Source organism: Amphibalanus amphitrite, unplaced genomic scaffold (genome assembly GCF_019059575.1).
Source record: "Amphibalanus amphitrite isolate SeventyFive unplaced genomic scaffold, NRLGWU_Aamphi_draft 001103F_arrow, whole genome shotgun sequence".
NCBI classification, from domain to species: Eukaryota; Metazoa; Arthropoda; class Thecostraca; order Balanomorpha; family Balanidae; genus Amphibalanus; species Amphibalanus amphitrite.
In genome coordinates this window covers 52,581-77,023 of record NW_024882597.1, presented here as the reverse complement: position 1 = coordinate 77,023, position 24,443 = coordinate 52,581, and the positions used below count along the sequence as shown (strand labels likewise).

General features: G+C 47.4%; 1 protein-coding gene across 2 annotated transcripts; it reads right to left on the bottom strand.

The window, feature by feature from the left end:
- Positions 1–1,169: 1,169 nt before the first annotated feature.
- On the bottom strand, positions 1,170–24,328 carry LOC122370156 (caveolin-3-like). Of its 2 annotated transcripts, none has more exons than XM_043345519.1 (4): positions 24,259–24,328; positions 8,555–8,661; positions 6,380–6,559; positions 1,170–1,384 (listed from the first exon to the last, which is right to left on the bottom strand). In XM_043345519.1, exons 2-4 carry the CDS (start codon positions 8,627–8,629, stop codon positions 1,187–1,189), a joined length of 453 nt encoding a protein of 150 aa, XP_043201454.1. In that variant the 5' UTR covers positions 8,630–8,661; positions 24,259–24,328; the 3' UTR covers positions 1,170–1,186. The 2 variants fall into 2 exon arrangements, with proteins under 2 accessions (XP_043201454.1, XP_043201453.1); XM_043345518.1 differs by lacking the exon at positions 24,259–24,328 and adding an exon at positions 11,755–12,160.
- Between the last annotated feature and the right edge of the window lie 115 nt (positions 24,329–24,443).

Here is a 24,443-nt window from a genome sequence, read left to right as displayed (position 1 = left end):
AAATGCCTTAACCTTGCCATGCATTGTGGTCACTTGCTGCTGATCATAATGGATCTGGCCCCTTAACATTTCATGGTCCTCCTTATTATATGGCTGCGAATGCGATAAAACGTTAAGCTCATCCACAGCGCAAGGAGCTAAAACATTAAGTGATACCGGAAAGGCTACTTATTTATGATATACTATGACAATGTGGGCTAATAATCATCAGTAAACGTCATGCGGACACACAGAGCTTGCATGTTCCTATTGCCGTCACATCATTTAAGCCCAAATAACGCAAAAATCGTCATGCTTGTAAAGCTGTCCTTCACTTTCCACTCCTCGCTCACACTTCACACATACTGGCTGTTTGCACCTACGCAATACGCATATCATTAAGCACAGATATTGCTCTTCCGACGAATAAAAACATGATAGTCAATATTCAATCGCATTTCCATAACCGTGTGATTAAACAAGCGATGGCGTAAATGCGCTAGCACCACCTATCTATCCGCATTGATACGTCGTTCTGGCAGTTGACATAAGAAAATCACAATTCTAAAGAATAGTGATTGTCTTAATTGAAAAGTCCCAACCTTCGGATACCATTTTTAAAAGTGCTAGCTATAATAAGGTGCAGATATGTGTGCACTGTGCAGCGACCCGTCGATGTGCGGAAAGAAGTTCCGCATACAGGGTCACATGACTTACTACTGGGCGCTCTCTTCCCTCCCTCCCCCTCTCGCTCTCGCTCTCTCTCTCTCTCTCTATCTCTCTCTCTCTCTCTCTCTCTCTCTCTCTCTCTCTCTCTCTCTCTCTCTCTCTCTCTCTCTCTCTCTCTCTCTCTCTCTCTCTCTCTCTCTCTCTCTCTCTCTCTCTCTCTCTCTCCGAACATTCTACACTTTCTTACCGGGCGCCCCTCCCTCTCTCATCGGCAACCCTCCTCTCTCTCATCAAGGACCTCCGTGCTCTCCTTCTCTCACTGGGTACTCTTATCTATCTATCACGAAGGACGATCTTCCCTCCTTCACCGGACGACCTCCTACATTCTCTCTCTCTCTCTCTCTCTCTCTCTCTCTCTCTCTCTCTCTCTCTCTCTCTCTCTCTCTCTCTCTCTCTCTCTCTCCTCTCTCTTTACCCCGCCCTGGATAGAGTGGCGGGCATCCGATGTTGCACGACGTGTTATGCGCTTTCGCGGCGTTTACACGACAAAGAGGTCCTCCTCTTTCGGATCTTCGGAGGGCAGAGGGCCATGGCGCACTCGAATTCGCTGGAACATCATGCCGCAGACATCGAAACAGGGCGCCAGCGTGGCCTGCATGCACACGCGGTTGACTGCGCGCACGAAGTTGCAGTTGATCTTGCACTGTCGCAAGCACGGAGTGTTGCACCAGATGTGCTGCGGAAAAACGGAGGGTGGGTGTCAGTCATAGCTGCCATCAGGTGGAGAAAGGAGGGAGGGGATACCTATAGCTTCACCGTCTCCTTCCTTATCCTGGTATATTAGCTTTGAACAGCAAATTATTACAAAAGTCGTTCTGTGGTGAATTGATGTACTTGAAGGTCGAATCTGATAGAGATTATATTTGAATCATGTAACACAAATAAGTAGCATATGAATTATGCATATATGTACAGTCTGTCTTAAAAGTACCACGCAAAGTGACTGTGGATCCATCAAGCCTAACCGAGGAAGGGCCTGCTTTAATTTGAAAGTCACCGAACCAATTGACCTGGAATGGACGAGAATGTCAATTGCTTCGGTGACTCAAATTTAGCAGGCCCTTCCTCGGTCAGGCTTGATGACTCCACCGTTTCTTTGCGCGGTACTTTTAAGACAGACTGTACATGTAAGCTATATATTCACCATTGCTGCACGGATGAAGGAACTATCTACATCCAGAAACGTGGTCTAGAAAAAAGATGAGTTTGCCATAGGCCTTGATTATGGCGCAAGGTAAGTATTCTTTTTCTGGTATAATGAACATCTAAATTATTTTCATGATTACCTTTTCCAGCAAAGGCAGCTCACTTATTACCTACGTACTTTTGATCTCATTTATATGCTGAATAGGAATGCCGCTTGATTTTAATGATCAGCTTTTTATGATTAATCGTTAGTAATCTTGCTAAAGCACCGAAGTCATGTTAGGCAGACAAGATAACTTACGTCAGATTTATTTCATTAACTATATCATGCCGATGCCAGCTAGGATGAGGTAATTTTGGCATGACGTTTACAATTAAATGGAAATAATTTTGTTGGTGCCTTATAGTGAATGTCTTTTCCATTTTTACTACTATAAATTATGTGAACTTTTCATATAAGTATTCATTGCAATCCTAATCATCATAGTCAATTTGATTGTATTTTGAGGCGTGTTTTGATCCCTGCAATCATGCCCATCGTGCCAGGTGCAGTGGTCAAGAGACCAATCTGTTCAAGAGAGGTCACTTTGTACCAGCCCCAGGCTACGCTGAACCAATTTCCGGCAATGCTCCAGAACGATCGCCGCTATAAGCCCGGATATTCACTCATGAGGGTGTGGAAGCCGGAGGCGGCCGGTGCACCAGCATGACCCTGGTGTTCCTGCTGTGAGCACCGCGATCTCCCCTCGCGCAGTCCGTCACTACTCTCCACACTCTATCTCCACCCTCCGCTCCCTCCCCACGTTCAGCAGCGCCCCGGGCACCCCTCTCTCCCTCTCACCCTCGCTCTATCCGGCGCCCAGACGAGGCGGAAAAGGTGCGTCGGCCAACGACTGGCCGCCGCGCCGCCGAGCGGGGCAACTGCGTACGTCCCGTTCACCGTCGACTCGACCTCGTAAATCGGCCGCGCTGGGTCGTCGGACGGTGGCCGGCCGCCGGATTTTCCGTGGGTGCGGCTCGTCAACCAATTTCAGAAGCACGCTGACAGGAGCGTGGCTCAGTGGCGTTACATGATCAAGTCAATAGGCAAATGCTATATTGCAGCTATTTAGCGGCCTAAAGACGTCACAACGAGTCAGTTATTATGCATTGAGTGATTGTAATGTTGAGTTATCACTAATTTCGTGAGAAAAAGGGTGTGGCAGTGAGAAAATAGAGGGGTATTGCTCATTACAAGATAAGGATCGGTCTAAAAGATGTTCTATGACCATGACTGGCTGCATGTTGTACAGCGGAAAAGAAATTGAAAGTCGGACAATTACATGTGATTATTTCTCATGGAATTTAGCATGAAACTAGGCGGTTGTCTTCTGGGTAAAGTGCTATTTCATTTCCAACCCGTTTTTTTCCTTGGCTCTGCTATACAAAGACTTGCCAGTAACATTGGACGTACGCAGCACTTCAAGGATTTAGAGCCGTGCTAAGGCCCTCCTTGAACTGGCTCTGCAACAAAGTTAAGAAAGGGTGCCAGAACACCGAGTAAAAAAGCTGAAATACCGTTTGAATGGACGGATAGCCGGAGCCTACGCTACGCAAATCTTGCTGTGTAAGCCCAGATCCTTAACTTCCGATCGCGCAATTCCAGGTTATTCGGGCTCCCCGTGTCAGATTTTTTTTATACCAACGTGCAACGTGCCCGATGTATCAAAGTCGGTCACGACCTCTCCCACAAAATTGACCTCAACTGGTTGCGGCTGCTCCCACCAATCACAGACCATCCAATCACAAATATCGAGCCTCAGAGCAACTTGCACCTGACCTCTCACTACCGGGAGTACAACGATCTACCAACTGAATTACGGGACAGGCTGTTATGGACAACTGAACGCTGTCATCCTGTTTTTGACAACAACAGCAGCAATTGCATTTTACTGGGCGAAAAGTTGACTTAAAAATAAAATATAAAATACTCGTAGGCAGCTAAATGATGGCCTCAAGAAAAAACATCAACTCAGATGACGATGATTATGCTGCAGAGTGCAGGCTTATGCTATTCCATTAGTACAATTCATGGTACAATCAAGCTCACAACTATTTGAGATAGGAATCTGTTACATGCATAGTAAGCCTTTTTTCTCAGCCGCATGAAGTTTTGAGCCGTGAAGGGATAGCTGCGATCGGAAGTGGAAATCGCCTTTGAGGCGACGGGGACGATGTCCTTTCTGTTCATATTTTGAGAGGAATTTCATGAGATAACCCGCGCGGGGCTGGGGGGGTAAATTTTACCCCCCTCGCGATTTTTTGCAATATCTTGAAAATGGCGGCGCGCAGCGCCGCCAAACTTTCAGTACCTTTTTCTACATCAATTTGACACGTTCCCTGAAAATTTGAGCGAAATCCGTCGGAAAATTTTTGAGAAATTGACGTTTTAGTGACGTCATGTTCGCCATTTTCGCCTCAAAAACGGCAAGATTTCAAACGCCGCTAACATTTTCATTTTTAAAGGAATCAAGACGTAACAAAAAGGTTATACGTAATTCTACTTTGTCTATCAAATGGCTATCTCGTTTTTTTTTGAAAATTTTGGATTTTGGCCCAAATTTAAAAAAACTGACTTTTGGGAAAATAATTATAAAATCCAAAATTTTGAGTGTATCAAAAAACCGGAATATAGGTCAGAGAAGTGGTCTATGTGCACCTACATACCAATTTTTAGAAGAATCGGTTCAAAAATGTGGGAGTTATTAAAGATTTTATGACGTCACGACACATAAAAATTTTGAAAAATGATTTTTTTTTGGAAGTTTTAGACCTCGTACGGAAACAAAAATAGCACCATTTGATTCGCCGTGAAAACTGCATCAGATAGACACCTTTTTAGGCCTTAACAACCAGCTTCAAAATTTGACCTCACTTGACCTGACCTTGACCTGACCTCGACCTGAAATTCATTCAGAGGTGGTCCATATCACTTATTGAGTGTGCCTTTTGAATTCTATGAGTAAAATTACCCATAAAACATGTGTCGCACATGCCCTTTTCTATATCTTGTTTTTGGTGACCTGACCTAACCTGACCTGACCTTGACCTTGACCTCTGAATGATATTGTATGCAACGAATATTGTCTTGGTAGCCTAAGAACACGTTTTGGGCAATCAGTGTCAGTCCATGACTCCATTCTTCGGCAACTACGGTGCAAGGCCGATACCGTAGAAACTTGCAATTTGTACCCTTGACCTGACCTTGACCTTGACCTCAAACTTGAAATTAAGTATATGTTTTTAGTTGTTCTTGATGAGATCTTTCGATTGGCGTTTGACATTTCCAAATCGGACCATTAGTTCGGGAAATAACAGGGGGGGGGGTAAAATTTACCCCCCCCCCCCCCCCCACCCTCAGCCCCGCGCGGGATAATGAAGAAGTCCGGTATTTTTTCCTTACGTTGTATAACTCTCTGAGAATATGGAGGGCCAGCGTCGTCTGTACCCTCTGCGGTTCCGCTCATGCCACATGGGCCCGCCGAGGCAGGTGGCCGATAAAGGCGATCGGCTCATTACGGGTCGGTGCCAGCCGTCTGGCCGTACAGAGGTCACAGGACGCTGAACGGTCGATAGCGTGACCCCTCCCCCGCCTCTCATACCACTAACTAGAACAGACCAGCCCCTATCCCCGCTTGCGATGGGAGCGGGGGACCATTGCCGTCCCAGCACGTTCATTTGTGTGAACCGTAGTGACCATTGTGGTTTTACCTGCTGTAAATTTGCGCTGTAGCAGCCATGTCCCCGTCTCCTTTGAATTTGTCCTTTTTTGTTAAAATAGAATGATCAGGTGAAGTCCTTGTATGGGAATTTTAGTGCTATATTTTCATATCAAAATTGGAAAAGAAAGTATACATTGTAGAACTTGCTGTGACGGTAGGTATAACACGTTGTGGCAGAACCCGCAGAAGTGTAAAGTAATGGCAGAGGAAGGACAGCTTCACATGCCAGCCAAGGACAGTATCATATTATATGGGCTAGATACGCGAACTGGCAGCCCCGGATTATCTCACAGATAAACCGTCTTCTGAGATTATCTCACATGTGCTCTGCCAGCCAATCGGGACTATCAAACAGATGATCTGCCAGCCGCCCGGGGATTATCTCACCTGAGAGCTGGTAGCCACGGATTATCTCACCTAGAGGTAGTAGCCGCGGATTATCTCACCTGGGGACTGGAAGCCGGCTGATAATCTATCAGCTTCATGAGCATCTCACAGATCATCTGCCAGCCGATGATTGCCTTATCTGGAAACAATGGTAGCCGGCAATTATCTCACCTTTGAATTGATAGCTGAGGACTATCTCACCTGGAAACTTGTAGCCGTGGATTACCTCACCTGGGAACTGGTAGCCCCGGATTTTTTTCACCTGGGAACTGGTAGCCGAGGATTATCTCACCTCAGAACCTCCGTGGATTATCTCACCTGGAAGCTGGGAACCGCGGATTATCTCACCTGGAACTGATAGCTGCGGATTATCTCACCTGGAATGCTAGGCAGGCGAACTGGCAGCCGAGGCAGCAGGCTAAGAGCGGGCCCAGGATGAACGACAGCACCCGGTAGCAGCAGTGCTTGGTGCCGTAGAAGCACTTGTAGGAGGTGCGCCACGTGCAGTCGCCGCTCTGAATGCCCTCCGGCTCGGCAATGATGTCGTCCCACAGCACCTGTCGTCGGTGGGTCAAGCCTCGTCAGACGCACTCAATAGAATGCAAAGAACGCGTGCAACATTTTTTGTTCATGTGGTTCACCTATCAATGAGAAATATTGAGGAAATCTGTGAGACAAACAGTTCAGGTAAATATATTTCCTCCATTGTTCATCGCTAGTTATATACATGTATAACGTCAGCCACTGTGTATCATTATATGGTTGTTGATTTAGTCATCCACGCTACCAGTGAACAACTGCATGGACCGCGAACCCACATGGCAACAGGGCCTCGCCGATGGACACGCTAAGGTGCTGGTGAATGCCCAAAGTGGATAATTACCATGTGGTTAGCCTAAAAAATGAGAGTCACGATTGAAAGGGAATGGCTGGTCTTATGCTGATTACTGTGCTTGCACATGCAGTTGTATGATTTGAGAGAGCTCCTTGAATGCAGACATCTCAGTGTCTCAACTCCCACTGTTTTTATTATTATTCAGTGTTTTCGCGGCCCTCTTACCCTCGAGTAATTCTCAATGTAGGTACTTCGCCCTGATTTGACGAAGCGGTCTGCTAAAGCAGCACCTCTGCCTGGCAGTTCATTAAAGCTCTAAGACAAAATTTGAATCATCATTACCTCCAATTAATGTTCCGGGTATTGGCATGACTACACGTGTCTAGACTTGTGCCTACCAAAATCTATGTGATGATGAATAGCAAAATCGAGCAAACAAACTGCATGTGTGTTATCCGTGCATGATGTGTGTAAAAACATTGTACGTTGGTTATGCATGTAATTGCAAAGTCCTACTAAGTTGTTACCAATCCACTATTGGCATGGAGATCATCTCACATCTTTCATAAGATCAAATGTATGGTCACTACACAACAAGTTATTCCAAGGTCCACCTGACATACATCTAAGGTCATGTGGAGCTCATGCCAAAGGTCATCTGAAGGTCATCTGAGAGACCATCTGAAAGACTCAGTCTCTGAGAGGTGAATGTGGTGGGAAGGCTACCTACCTACCTAAGGTAGCTGTGTGTGACCGGGGTGGTGGTGGGGGGGGGGGGGGGCTGAAGGTCACGGACCACGTGTGGGGCCGGGTGACCTAGGTGGGGGCGGCTTAAGGTCACGGGCCACGTGTGGGGCCGGGTGAGCGGGGGCTGACGGTCACGGACCACGTGTGGGGCCGGGTGACCGGACAGCTGAGAGCCGGGTGATCCCGGTGTATGAACAGAGATGGTGTGCCGGGCGGGCGCAGCCAGATACGATCGCGGCGTTCCTGACCGCCGCGCCGGCCGGTCGGACAATATCAGCACCCATCTGCCGGCCGCTTATGGCTCGCTGTTGTGCCGTGTCCGGCCGAGCATGGTCTCGCTCTCGATATGCGCCAAACACTGGCGTCAGAGCGCCGGAGGGGAGCAGGGAGCGGGGAGAGGGAGCGGCGCCGCCCAGTTCAAGGTGGCCCCATAAACTGGAGCACCACGCCGGAAGCGGCCGGTGCTGGACGGGGCATGAGGCGGGAACAGATGACAGACAGCGGCAGGGTGTGTGTGGTCACACTGTAGTGGTGGTTAGACGGAAAACCAGTTTTTTTCTGGCAGTCCATTGTGGGAACAGCATTGGACTGCGCGGTCTATTACTTCTTGGTGGTAATGGCTCCATTTGTAATGTTTAGCGAGACATGAACGTCGCTGCAAAGCTTATTAATCAGATTCGTGAAACGTGTCTAACATAAGATTGTTGACAAATTTCCGCACAGAAATAGCGATGCACCATGCTTATTTACTAAATTACACATAAGTTTATTTTCTGATATATTTTTTGACGGCTGTGAAACTCCTGTAGCAAGCATTTGCTGTTGAGAAGTTTGAGGGTCCTAAATCTTATTTGAACTACTAAATCTATGGTTAGCTTATGTGAACACCAATGAAGGTGCAAACCTTATTGTTTTACAACTACGTCGTGTTTACAATACATGCTGGAGTAAAGAGCAGAGCTGTTCGCACCTGAAGGTGAAGGTTGAGGTTGTTGGGATCTCGGGTGTCCATGCTGAATCCAGGAGTGTCCTCCATCGTTCCCATTGGCCTATTCGATATGTCGAAAATCCGAGTTCCTGGAAAAGAATGATTAGGAAAACATCAGCAAGATGACAAATGAGGCACGCTTTTTCCACTAATGCATTATAATGCGCGTAATGGTGCGCTTTTATCACGGGTGTAGACTATAATCACGTGTTGAGCATGTGCTTTCCTAAAAAGTTTCAACAAAATCGTAGCAAATAGTTATCAGTGCCTTATGTCGGTACTGTCGGTACTGTCGGTATTGTTGTCATCTTTTTCACATTTCACACAATTGACAAAGTTAATAGTCACCATATTTAAACAACTGCAGATAGTAGGTACATTGCTGAAACTATTCAGATACGTTTTAGGCTTAGATTCCAAAATCTCAACAGTATTAGGGATTCTGGACCCCATTAACCCGCGCCCCACTGGGGGGGGCTATTTATAGCCCCCCCCTCCCGTTTTTCTGCAATAACTTCCAAACCGCTTGACGAATCGACGCCAAACTTTCCGTACCTTCGGCTGCATCAATTTGACACCTTGTGTCAAAATTTGAACTTCGTAGCTACCATAGGTCGGCCGGAAATGACGTCAGAGTGACGTCATGTTCGTCCGATTTCGACGCAAAACATTGAACCACGGCAATCGCTCCCAAGAGCTCAGTTTTTAAGCTAGATCCAATTTCTTTGCATGAAAGAACTCAGAATTGACCGCGCTATCAAACTGCTATCTCGGATTTTCAAAATTTTGAAAATTTCGAAAAATTTTATATAATAATATTCAAAATTTATATTTTTATATTTTTTTCAAAAAGTTTTTGACTTTTCGAAAAAACCGGAATATATGTGACAGAACGCATGATTATGACTAACTCTAGCAAGTTTTAGCTAAATATCTTCAAAAATGGCCAAGTTATACGCATTATTGCAAAAAATTCATAATTATTAATTTTTCAAATCAATTTTTCAGAACGTATTTGGCATCGTACACCAATATAAATGGCACCATCGTGTTCCTGAGCTCAAACTGCATCCAATAGACACCTTTTTTGTTGAAAAATTTCAACTTCAAAATTTGACCTTTTTTGACCTGAAAGTGACCTGACCTAAGCTAATTTCGACTCAAAATGACTTTGAATGACACAGACGACATCAAATTCGAAATCTATGGCCTAAATGGACCATAAAACATGTGTCACGTGACCGACGCATGATATGATATTTTCGTGACCTGTGATGACCTGACCCTGACCTGAAAATCAAAGTACAAGTTTGGTACCCTCAAGGTATCTAGAACATCTGTTCACGAGTGTGGAAACCAAAAATGAGCCTGATCTGACTTGTAAGACGGTGGCCAGAGCCCAAAATGTGAACAAGCCAAAGTGCTAATAATTTTTACTTTGACCTGACCTGTGACGTCATCGGTGACCTCGAGGTCAATGAAATTAGGTTTTGCTCGACAGTTTTTCCGGGGCTATCAGACGCCGTTTGAATTTTGACGATCGGCCCAGTAGTTTCGGAGTTAGGAGGGGGGGGGCTATGAATAGCCCCCCCCCCCCCCCAGTAGGGCGTGTTATACACAGACCCCAGTGGGGCGCGGGTTAATGCCATTGTCAAAGCGATTAGTTGGCACACCATTCCGATGTTGCCGTGATGAACTCTGCACGCAGCCGCAGAGCTGGTGATATCGAGCGGTATGCCGTTAAGACGTGCTGGCAGCCGGCGAAGTTCCAAAGCGGCTACTTAACTCCCTCGGTATCTGCACGACGATCGTTAGCGTGTTTACATTGGCCCCGTATTTCAATGTCTGGCAAACTCGAGTGATGAGCCGGCGCCGTGCGGCACTGCTGATCGACCTTCTAGCAGAGTTCCGTGTCAATAGTACCCATCAAAAGGGAGACACGGACAGACTAGACCATTCAATGAGGTGTTCGTAACTACACACTGGTTCTGCATTCATCACGGTTCACATTTACCATAACATTGGGTAGGCGTATCAAAGTTTGAAATCAAGCCATCTGGCAAACCAATAATGCCGTTCGTCAAAGTGGGTTGCCTAATGGGTTATCGCGCGTAGGATCCACTGCTAATTGAACAACAGCTAGACGATTTTCCTGCGTTCAGAGATGATGCAACGTCAATGATATGACACATATCCGTTATTGGTCATGACTTTGAAACTTGAAATGATCTACTAGCACATGCACCTAGTCCCACACTCATACTGCATTCGCGTGTACATATTGTGCAATGTGCATTTTGCATATATACGATCAAAATGCGCCCAAGCACGACTTCAGCATATCATCAAAACATGCGAAATTGCCCAAACAAGTTTCGTCAAAACAGAAATCGGTATGCTGAAAGAGTGAAGGCGGCTTCCATGGAGTAATCATTGAGTAATTGCATCTTATATTCATTTTCCGCTGTCCTTTTGCTGCTGCTGAATGGCTTTTACTGGAATGGTCTTGGTTTTATACGCTCATGTTGCTTCATAATGATTATGATATCTCACAGGTTTATCGCAAAACATGACAAACATTGCAATGCATGACGGTAAATAAGATATTGATCATAAACCTATAACGATATTGTCAATTATGTGAGTGTTTAATTTCTGAGGAGAAATCACAAAGCATATCTTAGGACTTTAATTTACATAATTACAGCTATGGCCAACAGATATGCAATGAATAATTTGTAAGCCAAAGCTGTAATCGTGAATAGAATTAACATAATAATGACAACCATTTTGATAAAGAATCAAGCGAGGATGATCAGCTTTGCAAATGTACAGACAGTTCTTTGAACCTACTTGCGCCTAGTTCATATTTCAGAATATCACTCTACGAGCTTTATTCTTTCACAACTACACACGTAATCCGAATGTGCTGACACATTTTTGCATGAAACCCATTCGCATTCCTATTCATTATGCTACAATAACAGGTGATATACGGCGAGGCAGTGGACAGACAGCTGCACCAACACGACACGACCCACGACTGTTGTTTTGCCCCTGTGCATATAACACATGCGGGCTCGGACATTTTCAACGCGCTGTCGTGACCAGCCTTGTTTGTTCTGTCTACGGCCACCCAAATCATCGAAAAAAAAACACACCCAATAACGACGCACACATACCTGCTTTCATAATAGCCGAGCGTCGCGCCGATTGGTGGAGCTAGGCCGGCACGTGACAGCACGGAAATGGCACGGAACGGACGTGAAATACCACGAAACGGGCACGGAACGGACACGGAACGGACACGAAATGGACACAGAACAGTCACGGAACAGTCACGGAAGTGGCCGGGAATAATCACGGAACGTATAAGGAACGGACCCGGAATGGACAAAGAACGGACACGGAACCGGCAGGGAATGATCACGGAACGGACACAGAACGGTCACAGAGTGACCACGGAACGGGCTTGGAATGTGCACGGAATGCAAGAAAGAGATCGAGCCGTCCCGCACAATCCTCACAGACTACTGGCGGAGCCGCTGACCGTCGCCGTCTCCCTCGACCGTCACAGCGCGGAGTCGGCTCCGTCGCCCTCGGCCGTCACAGCGCAGAGTCGGCTCCGTCACGCGACGGCTGCGTCGACGCCGACAGAGCAGCGCCGCCGCCGCGGCGGTCCGGTGCCGGACGCGTCACTGACAGTGGCCCACTATTGTTACGCCGGCCGCGTATCGATTAACCCCCATGCCGTGACCAGTGGAACCCAGTCACGAGCGGTCGTGGACGGCGGCTGGACCGGCGCCATTAGACCACGATTGGGGGTGGATGACTCGGAGGGCCAGGGCGACACTCAGCGGGCCAGGGCCGGGTGGACTGTGGACACTGGAAGACGCTCGGCGGATTAGGGGTGGGCGATGGACAGCTCAGTGGGCCAGGGGTGCACAGTAGACAGGGACCACTCTGCGGGTCAGGGGTGAACAGTGGATAGTGAGCAGCTGCTCTGTGGACCAGGGGCGAACAGTACATAGACAGTGTAGAGGGCCCGGGATGGGCAGTGGACACCGGACGGTCGACAGATCAGAGGGCTCGGGATGGGCAGTGGACGCTGGACAGCTCGGCGGGCCTGTATTGGATACCGGACATCTCGGTGGGCTAGAGGTGGATAGCTCGACGGGCCAGGGGGTCGAGAATGGACAGCTCAGTGAGACAGGGGTCAAGAGTGGACAGCTCGCCGGACCAAGAGTGGGCACTGGACTGGATGACAGCTCACAGAGCCAGGGGTGGGCGCCGGACGGCGAACACCGAATAACTCGGCCAGGCCAAGGGTGGACAGAAGACAGTTCGGCGGGCCAAGGATGGGCACTGGACACTGAACAGCTCAGCGGGCCAGGGGTGGAGAGTGAGCAGCTCAGGGGGCCAGAAGTGGACACTGGGCCCTGGTCAGCTCGGGGACCAGGTACAGACCGTACGGCTGGCCAGGGATGGACACTGCCCAGTCCGGAGAGGGGGGCAGGAGAGGGATACTGAACAGTTCGGTGGAGCATGGGTTGACACTGGACCGCTTGGCAGGCCAGGGGTGGACACCTCCGCGGGCCAGGCTCGGGGTAGTCGGTTCGGTCGACCATGGGTAGTCGTTCCTGCTCGGCAGGTCGATATTTGTTCCGTTTCTTGGAAATGACGTGCCAATGTCGTTGAGTGCAAACAGTGACGTATGTAACTACGTGTGCATATTTTGCACGCGTTTTGCGTGACCTACCAACGTGCACCGATGTTGAATGTCAAGTTAAGAAGGTCAATGGAAACCGTGCCACCGCTGTCCCTGCCGAGGCGTGCTATATCAAAAGAATGAATAATAATGGGCAGGGCGTAGTAGTCGTCATGGAGAGTCGTACACGTTTCATTTACAATAGAGTAGAACGTGACGTCATTCACCTGACTGCGTGGCACCGATTTATAGGGGTGGCGCCAAGAGCCTGAGTGGCAGCTGCAGCCAGAGTGGCCCGCTTACATCAACACAAATGTTAGAATTATTTTAGGAATGTTTTGCCGTTTATTTTGGTGGCTGATTAACCAGGGCACCGACGGGGGTCTGCGCCAACTTCGCACCGACGGGGGGGGGGGGCGGATGACCGCCCCCCCCCCTGAGATCTCGAGAACGAAGCAAGATAGCGACAAGCGGTAAACGGAATCGGATACGCACGGACAAGGTCTACAATTTTAACTAAGGTCATTTTCAGGTCAGGTCAAAGATGACGTCACAGGGGTCGAAAAAGTCACAATGGCGGCGCTAGATATGGAGAGAGTTTTTCTCGAATAAATTTCGAATTAGTCAAGATAGGAACAAACTAAGGGCATAATCGTGATCCTCTCGTAAATCCGCATCGAATGATATATATATATATATATATATATATATATATATATATATATATATATATATATATATATATATATATATATATATATATATATATATATATATATATATATATATATATATATATATATATATATATATATATATATATATATATATATATTGACCTCGAAAGGTCAAGGTCAAAGGTTGACCTCAGGTCACGTGACCTCGAGGTCATCATGTATATCATTCGATGCGTCTTGATGAGCTGAACACAATGAGACCATCCGCACGGCTGTATCTTGTTCCTGTACGGAGTTATTGGCAAAAAACCTTTGGTGACCTTTGATGACGTCACATGACCTTACAGCTGCCCAACAGCAAAACAGACCTCAAGGTAGTGAAGGTTGATCGTATATGAAGTCATGTATGGTATATGGGGCCATTCCGATCCGTTTTAGTGGTAAAAACAGGGAGTTGATTTTTCCCCCATTGACTTATTCGCCTCGAGACAGCGAAGTGGGTGACATCTGGTGGCAGGAATTTGCATAGGAGGAAGAGTGATGCCGAGCGGCGACGCGCACGTAGTACGGCGAGAGTACGGTGGAGGGGAGGAGTGTGGGAACTTAAGGTTGTAAGGGGTTGATTACGAAGTTTACATAGCAGATATGATATCGTCTATAATGCCTCAAAGTGTCAGACTCTTCGAATAGGTACCTGCCAAGCAAATGATGCCCGATAGTAGGCCCATCTTCACGCTTGGTGGTACTAAGCTGGAGAACACCAACGAACAAAGAGACCTAGGTGTTATTGTTGACTCCTCGCTGGATTTCAACACACGTATCAACCTTCGCCCGTTAGGGTGTTAAGGGGTCCGTTCGACCTCCCCCCGTAGGATAGAGGGGTCGAACGGACCCCCCCCCCTCAGTTTTCCGCGAAATACTCGCGCAAAAAGCGGTCGATCGCGACAAAACTTTCAGTGCCCTCGCTTTAGTCAATTTAACACCTACCCTGAAAATTTCATGACCCTGACCCAAATGACCTTTGACCTGTGACCTACTTTTCGAGACCATGTTTGGCCGGAATCGCGATTCGGCGTATGTCAGCTCGCATTAGCCGCGGGTTTGCAGTCTTTTCGTGGTTTCAAGTGTTCAGACATGTGATATGATGTTGGTCCCATGCATTAGGGTGGGTGTCAAGGTCACCTGAAGGTCAGGTCAGGTCACTGACCTTTGATGACCTCGGTTCACTTTCAAGTTTTGCATGTTTCTAGGCTAGTTTTTGGAGCTGAATTCGAATTTAGCAACCATATGAACATTTACGAAATAGTTTTGGTGTCTTCGTAGCATGTAACGAAGATGTCAGAGGCGGTTGACACCTACTACAAATACTCGGCAGGACTTCTACTGGTTGTCCTGACCTGACCTGACCCGACCTGGCCTAAATGCATGAAGGCATCATCTGTAATCAAAACTAATATGATATTCGTGATCAGCACCCCGAAAAACCCCATTGCAGCCCCATTGAGTAGCAAAGGAATCTTGATAGCGGCTACCCCTTACAACGTTCTAACGGATCCCAATTTTCCCGACTATTGTGTCATTGACCTGACCTGGAAAGTCAACCGATGACCTAGGACCTTAAAGTAGGGTATCATCGGCTTCCTCTCGTCACGGGCAACACGCTCTTTTTCCGCGAAGCTCTAGTTCGATCAGGGGCGAAACGGCAAGGGGGGGGGGTCAAACGGACCCCCTTATAATACGTTCGCGGCTGGAAAAACACCAATACGGACGAGGGTTAAGCTATGCACTCAACGACCACATGCCAGCTGGGGCATGGTAACTGGTAAGGAGAACATTTGAAAAGCTGAGTCCGGCATTGTTTAGCCTAGCATACAAAACATTTGTTCGCCCTCACAATTTGAACTCATGTTGAATTTTGCCCCCAAGTATGGTCCTCTAATAAGAAATCTAATATCAAGAAGATTGAAGCAGTTCACAGAGCAGCTACCAGAAGAATTGTGGAAATGCAAGAGTTAAAGTATCCAGAACGGCAGAGTCGGCTTAAGCTTACCACCCTAGAAGAGAGAAGACAACGGGGAGACGAGACTCACAAAATCCTCCATCAGCTCCATGAGTGTGACCTCAACCAACCGTACAAAACCGAACATAGTGAGATTAACTCAAATTGTACAAGCCCCACCACTAGACGTTGACGAGGGAATGTTTTTTCTCACGAATAGACCCTAAATAAATGGAATTCGTTAAGCCACCACATCAAGACCGCAGAAACATCCAAATTCCAATATATATGTTACGGGTCATATGCTAACTTGGGCAGTATGCAAACTACCCGGGCAGTATGCAAACTACCCAACAGCCCGGGCAGTATGCATACCGCCCGGGTAGTATGCATACTACCCGACCCCTTGGGCAGTATACATACTACCCGACCCCTTGGGCAGTATGCATACCGCCCGGGAAGTTTGCATACTGCCCGGGTAGTATGCATACTACCCACCTTTCAGCTCACGGGCAAGATGTTTACTCGGGCAATATGCTGACCGTGGCTCGTGAGACTAGTTAATGCAATAGCTCGCATATACATGTCAATGACAGACGCTTTAACCCGCGCTGGGGCGGTGCTCGGCGCCAGCCGTGCCGGGCTGGGGGGAGGGGGGATTGAACGCTTCTGCTCGGCTCCTGTGCCACTTAGCGGCACAGGAGTAAGCGGCATGTAAGATGCGGTCACCGGCATTCGAAATTGCGTAAAAAATCATGACGAACTTACTTTAGTCATTTTTTTTAGGTCAGAGGCCAATCTTACCAACATAAAAATAGACGCCTGCTGCAATTTTTTTCGCTTCAAGACGGCTTCGGGCTTCACATACGGAGCGTTAACGGTAAAGCCCTATCCGCTTATATGCCCATCGCGTTTATGTTACGCATGTGAAGCGGTCTTCAGGCAAAAAATTCCGGCAGACGGCTATTTTTCTGTTGGTAAAACTGGCCTCAGGTCAAAGAATAGGGCAACAAAAGTCATCAAAGGTTAAATTTCGCCTTTTCATTTTTTTTTTACAAAATTGCCCATGAATCAGTGTATTCGATAGCTCTTTTAGAGGTTTCTGGAATAAGCACTCAAAGTTGATCTAAGCTCAAAATTTGACCTGAGGTCAAGGTCACCAGTTTTACCAACAAAAAAAATAACCGCCTGCCGGAATTTTTTGTCCAAAGACCGCTTCACATACGGCGCGTAACCGCGATGGCCACAGCGGATAGGGCTTTAGCGTTAATGCTCATATGTGAAGCGGTCTTTAGACAAAAAAATCCGGCAGGCGGCTATTTTTCTGTTGGTAAAACTGGCCTCTGACCTGGTAACCTGACCATAATAATTTGTGACGTCTTACATGTAAATGATTTCATGCAACATTAGCTATTGAAACTATATTAACGCCCTCTACAGAACCAGGTGCTAAACCAAATCGAGTGATGACACTATAGATCTGTCGTCATTTCAGATGAAAATGGCTTGTTGGCCGCTGGCTAATTAACAATAAAATTCTGGGAAAATAATTTTAAGTCTTTATATTCCAATCCTTACTCCACCCTTCAATCGATAAATCACGTTTGACGGCAAAAAGACTTCGCGGTTGAACTACGTTACTTATATAGTCATTAATATTTTGCAAATTGACATGGAATACACAACTTTAATACAAGAAGCGGGCAGTATGCAAACTGCCCAAGCTTTCGGGCGGTATGCATACTGCCCAAGGGGTCGGGTAGTATGCATACTACCCGGGTGGTATGCATACTGCCCGGGCTGTTGGGTAGTTTGCATACTGCCCGGGTAGTTTGCATACTGCCCAAGTTAGCATATGGCCCGTAACATATATAAACCAAGATATGAGAAACATCAAGCAGAACGACAAGATTGGCCCAAGTGAAACCAGACTGATGCAAAAGAACATGTAATCTAAAAAAGATGTGGGCTACAACATAGACCTCGCCGTCTTCTAGAATAAAAAAACCTTGACTCTTGATTGCTTCTTGTCCTCGCTGTGTGTTGATGTGAGCGGTAGCTATTCTGCCTTACAAAAGCGCGAATATCAATACTTTTAAAATAATGATCAAAATCCTGTAAATTCCCACTTAAACCTCCTTAACCACCCTAAAATACTAATGTTCCTATCTTGCGCGCCGCACTCAAACCGTATACAAGCCTGAATGTCTCATGCGCGCCGGGTTCGCTATCCCTCTTACTACACTAGCGCCACCCTCGCGCAGCGGCGAGTCTCGAGGCGAATAATGGGGAGGTCGCGAAATTGACCTGACCTTAGGTCACCGATATCAAAATTCCGAGATATACAAATTGTAGCTACTAATGACCTAATAATATCCTGCGACTTTCAAAGGCCTCCGACATCTACTGTAGCTCTGGTACGGTGACAAAGTTGCAAAAAAGTGACTTGAGGTTGGGTCATTAAAAGTGACCTGGTGACCTGACCTTAAAAGTTAGGAGGTTCAAACTTGCACACCATATGTAAAATTGATGAGAGAATAGTCGTACCAAATTTCGCGGCGCTACGCGTCGCGGTTTTCCCGTTATCCGCGAAAAACCTCAGGGGGGGCGGATATCCGCCCCCCGTCGGTGCGCGGGTTAAACTTTAATTACGTGCGCTCATGCTCTCTTTCATCATTTCTTTTGAATCAACTAGGTTGGCGTCAGTCGTCGTCACAAACACAAAAGTAAGTTCACTAACCACATAAAGTCCTGGTCCAGATCGCATGGGAAGCTGTATTCAGCACCGAAGTCTGTTGGACCTGGGTTTCCCTACATTGAAAAGACATCTGAGCCGATCAATTCTCTAACCTCAATAAAGTAAGGTCGACGGTTTATACCTTCCGAAATCCGACTCACTGACTAGGCGCAACTTCAGCGTATTCACATTTCCAGCAAATCAACTTACACCAAACGCTGTGTCGGCGCCAGACCAGTACCGTTGTAGCCCATGACTGTCTAGAAGCACCACCTGTGCAACGCAACAGATCGCTATGTTATCGGTCTTCTCTAGACCCGGTATCGCGGCATCACACGTAGTCATGCAGCGCTCTTAGTCACCGTTGCAGGTCCGCGGCGTTCTATCCTGCAGCGCAAACGACTCAGCCAAATGACCCAGACACGCTCAGGCGGACCGACGCACAGTTACTGCGCCGGGCCCCTGCCAGTGCGTGTGGGCCGCTCTGCGCAGTATCTCTGAGCGTTTCTACTCAGAGTGGTGTGTAATTTACGGCGTCATCAGGTGATTGGAAGAGGATGTAGTGTGTTGCGATTAGGAGAGATGACGAGGAAGAAGGAGTCGTTCGGAGATGTGGAGCTTGCATACTTCACAGAGAGAGAAAAAGAGGAGGGAGAGAGAGAGAGAGAGAGAGAGAGAGAGAGAGAGAGAGAGAGAGAGAGAGGGAGGGAGAGAGAGGGAGGGAGGGAGGAAGGGAGGAAGGGAGACGATAGCTATAGACGATAGAAGGAAGGGAGACGATAGAAGGGAGACGAAGGTGTCTTATATAACATAAGAAAATACTGCGTACTTTTTTATCCATGCAATTGGGTACATGACTCAATATACGCTAGGACATGCGAAACAACTCAATTAAATTTAGACTCTCTGAAACTACCCAAACTGTTACGTAGTTCATATTACAATTTTCATTATTCATGATGTAGTTAGTTTCAGATTCATGATTTGCAGCTCGCCCGCACCCTCCTAAAACTACCTGTCGATAAAAACAAGCTTCTTTATATATCTGAGCTATGTCACATTTCGTCCATCTACGTCTCGAGTTTTGTTCATAGACACTTTTGACAGCCGTGTCCCCCAGCAACAATTAATCAAATATTGACTGTGGGGGCCCGCCAGCGCTTTGCCATCGCATGTTGTCCGGGGTTGCAGTGGAAATGAGAGCCTGTTGCTTTATACGACAGTCGACAATGGGGTCGTGCGAGCGACCATTCAGTCACCGTGAGTGGTGATTCCATTCATGATGCTCAAAGCAGCGACACAGTGATGGGATGAATGAGGTACAATGTGCATTGAACGTACCGCTTTATTTCAATTCATGATTTTGATTCATGTTACTTGAAGTGCATTTCTGACAAATATTATGGAAAAGTATCGGAGAACTCAGGTCTGGTTTACAATATGTAGAAGAAAAACACATTTCTCACGAAAAGTGTTTTAACTATTCAACACAAATCTTTCCTTATGACGTTTAGAACACTTAACCCTCGCCGGACCTATTGGTTTTAGGGGAGAGTGGGGAAAGATGCCCAGGGTTTTGCTATGTTTTATATTATTCGAAAATGACGATGGGAAAGCAAAAACTTGGAGTTTCAACGGAAGCCGACATCATTTTTCTCCAAAAATATCACACTTTCGTGCCTGAAATATTATAACTTTTTTTGCTATTCAGCATTTTCCTGAAGAAGTGAAAGGGGGCATCTTACCCAACAGGGTGGGAAAGACGCCCCCTGACGTTGGGAAAGATGCCCCCTGCACTATAAGTGACATAAATGGGCACGTGAATCGCCTGAACGAATTAGTAGTCCCTTCGAGCCTGCAGTAAACACCAAACGTCATCGTAAGGGCCCTCAAAAGTAGTCGTAAGGGGCTTCAGAGGTCATCGTTAGGGCCATCATAGTCCAGCGCGGCCAAACAAGCCTCCGTGGTGGCGTTCGGAGACCACTGTGGGGCTCTTATAGGTCTTCATGATGCTTGAGGGCCCTCGAGCCCATCGTGGGGACCTCCGATGCCAGCGCGGCCCGTGGGGCCAACGTGGGAGCCCTCAAAGAATGTCGTGAGGGGCCCTGGAGCCAATCATGGGGCCCACAGAGGCCGTCGTGAGGGCTCTCAGAGTCAGATGCCGCCCAAAAAGTCGCTATGTGGGCCGAGAGACCGGCATGGGGAGCATCTGACCGTACTGGACTCTCAATAGTCCCAGATCGGCTTTTGTCTACATCACAAGTATGTAATAAATGATTTGACGGGCTGTTTGAAGGACAGCCTACGGATTTAGGGGGGCGTCTTTCCCCATCAGGACAGGGGGCATCTTACCCCAAGGTACCGAAGTAACATTAAATCAGTACAATTTGCTAGCCATAAAACTACACCCTAAAACAAACTGTTTGGGACACAGTACACGCATGCTAATGTGTCACGACTATAGCAAGGGACGCAAAAATTATTTACCTTCTTTGATATTTACAATGTTCTGACACCAAAATATTTTTTGAAAGCAGCAAATAAAAAACATGCAATCATCAGCCAGCCGTTGCCCAACTGAGCTTCGCAATTTTTTGTGCAGTTAACAAGGCAGGCTTCCGCTTTACGCTAAGAACATTAATTTCCAGGTCCGATTCTTTGTTTCGCCGCTAGAGGGGGTGGGGCGTCTTTCCCACCCTGGGCATCTTACCCCACTCTCCCCTATTCATACGCCATGGCCCAGGGGATACAGCCCCCGTCACCATTTCACCCCTAAGTGAGCTAGCCCTCGCCCGCACATACCTAACCCAACCTAACCTAACCTAACCTGCCACCTCCCCCCCCCCCCCCCCCAGGTAGTCTTTCTGTTCTGCACTCAACATTTTTAGAGCTAGAAGCCTGATTTTTCGTATAGCTGCTCCTCTGTCTTTTCTTGATGTCCACTAAAAAGTTCAAGTTTCTGTGGTGTTTGGTTTCGGAGATATGGCCATGTTTTTGAGGTCATGTCATGGCCCAAATGACCAATTCCCAACGTCTTGCGTTGGCTATGGGCCTTGTAAGCTTTTGACACCTTGATTTCGACCTTTTTTGCCAGTCTTACCTCTCACCTATCATGGAACATGTTGCTCGACGATGTACAGATGACAAGGTCAGGGTCAAGGTCAACCTAGGTCATCTAAAATAATTACGTTTTAGGCAAGCCGAATTTACTTTTCGTGAAGTTTTTTGACTGCATTTTGATTTTTGGTAAAAGCTTTCATGTAATCATGATTTCATGTAATATGAACACATAAACAATCGGTGCACACATCAGTATACACACAGACACACACAGACATACAAACACATATCACTGGCCTTGACCTAACTTGACCTGAAATGACCTCAGCAGCAAAAACCTGGTCGGGTAGTGTGACAAAGAGGTTCTAGCTGGCTTGGCACCAGAAAACGGCATCGTCATCGGTATATGATAAGCAGCGCACTTGATATCCAACGGTGACCAAAAACAGCAACATTTTTTTAATTTGACCTGACCTGGAAGGTCAATGACTGACCTGAGGAGGTAAAACTGGGTATCATTGGATTTGTCTCTTCCCAAAGAATATTTTTGGTCTTTACCGAAGCTCTATCTCCAACAGGAACGAAATGGCGCGGGGGGGGGGTGGCACCCCCCCCCCCCCCATGTGCGTTCTAGGATGGGAAAATGGCATGTACGGGCGAGGGCTAGAGCCTCGCGGAAAACAGCGAGCGTGTGCGACGTTACTAGACGCAGCGATTGGTACCCGATTTGACGGTCTCAGTCAACTGGTAACGTCTGAGGTCAAGTCAAGTGCCCCAAAGCACGGATTCAGTTTTTTTTTGGTAAGTAACTTTACCAAAAATGATCGCAGAGCGGCGAACCGTCGTGGTTGACTTGCTATACGAATGATATACTTTTTGTTCGGGTGTGGTGAACTTAAGGCGTTGACCCCGAGTCAAGGTCAGATGAGAGCTAATCAGGTCACAAAATTGACCGAAAGAGGTCATTGGTATAACATTCGATTCGATAGGTCTTCCCGAGTCCGGTGGTGGCTATTCATTCCATCAAAATAGAACGATTGATGCATAATATTATGTTTTCTTAAGGACGTGGCCTTGGTCAAAGATCAAATTTATTCCAGAATTGTAAGGTCCTATATTTAAGGTCATATGTATTATAGATAATTCGACCCGTCCTGACGAGAGGAATAGGATGTGGCAAAATTGCAGTACGAGTAGCTACAAGCTTTGTAGCAAAAGTTAGTGGAAGAATAATAGCTCTATTTACAAAATCGTCTATATAACTTTGGGTATCTGGCGTTCTTTGTATTCAAAAGGTCAAAGGTCAAATTGAAGGGGTCGTCAGCTGGCGGCTGGCGGCTGCCGGTCCGTCTGATGCCGCCGGCCAGTGTCCTTGGTCAGCGCAGCGGTAGAGTGGGCCGCGCGCTCGAGTCGGTCGCTCATTGGCCGGTGATCCGCGCCGGACGTCCTGGGGCGATGGGTCACGTGACCTGACCCGGCGAGGGGCTCTGTTCGCCTTCGCTGGGATTCTGAGCGCAGTAGCAGCGCTGGGCGGCCGTGGCACACCACGAGTGACGATGTGGCGGTGCTGTGTTGTGCTGGATATTGTGTTGTGATACAATATAAGTGTGTTTTGAGCCCGCTAGCGAAGCCAAATGCTGCAGACACCACAGAGAAGTCTATCAAATTATTAATATACATAAACTCCTCGGGCTTATAAGCAAATTAATTTTGCCGGCGAGGGTTAAGTTAGAGGGGACATAGCAGCGTCGGACCCCTCGCTCTTATGTTTTGCGGACGGCGGCAAGGGCACTTATTAACAGAATTAAATAAAGTTGTCCCCTCCCCCTCCCCTCCTGCCGCCGTCCCCTCCCTTGCGGACGGCGGCAAAGGCACGGATTAACCGAATTAAATAAAGTTGTCCCCCCCCTCATAGCATAGAAAGGGATCTATAACGGGCCATCCAGAGCAATAAAATGCATGCATGGTGCATGCTGTATGTGCTGTTCAACCCCATGCAGCCCAAAAACTTCGGAGGTGATAAAAAAACGTGTGTTACCACTGCAAAGTATTCAACCTCGCGGCCACATGACATGAATGCTGCATGAGGCATGAAAATACCCTGTCGTTTCCGGTCAAGCTTGACGTGGAGAAAAGCATAACAATGAGAAAATGAATGAGAATGAAGTATCATTGATCTTATCAGGCAATACTTCAGATCGTTCTAACGTGCTTGTGAGAATTTCAAATGAAATTACAAAAACAAATAGAAATATTGTGCGTGTGGTTTCGATAACATTAAAAGACGAATTGTTCAACGATTATGTGCTTGTGACTCGGCGCATCTATTCACGTGGCACACAATGTGCTAAGTGCATTGTCGATGCAGCGTGTTCTCGATCATCGCCAGCCGAACGCTCTGCCGTCGACGCGCTGCAATTGGCCCGCTAATTCCCAGCTCTCATCTGATTGGTCGCCGCGGGAGAGAGTTCGGCTGACGATGCACCGGAAGCTGCGTCGTGTTACCTGTGTGTCGGCCGGCGGCGGCGGCGGCTGTCCGGCCGACCCGACCGCCCGACTTCCGACTCGACGGACGCTCTGTTTGGTCCTCGGTTGCCATAGCGACGCGTGCCGGTCACCGCCTCAGGGCGCTCGGGTCGCCGCCGCGGCCGGCTCTCGGTGACGATTGGCTGCTCCGCCCGTACCTACTC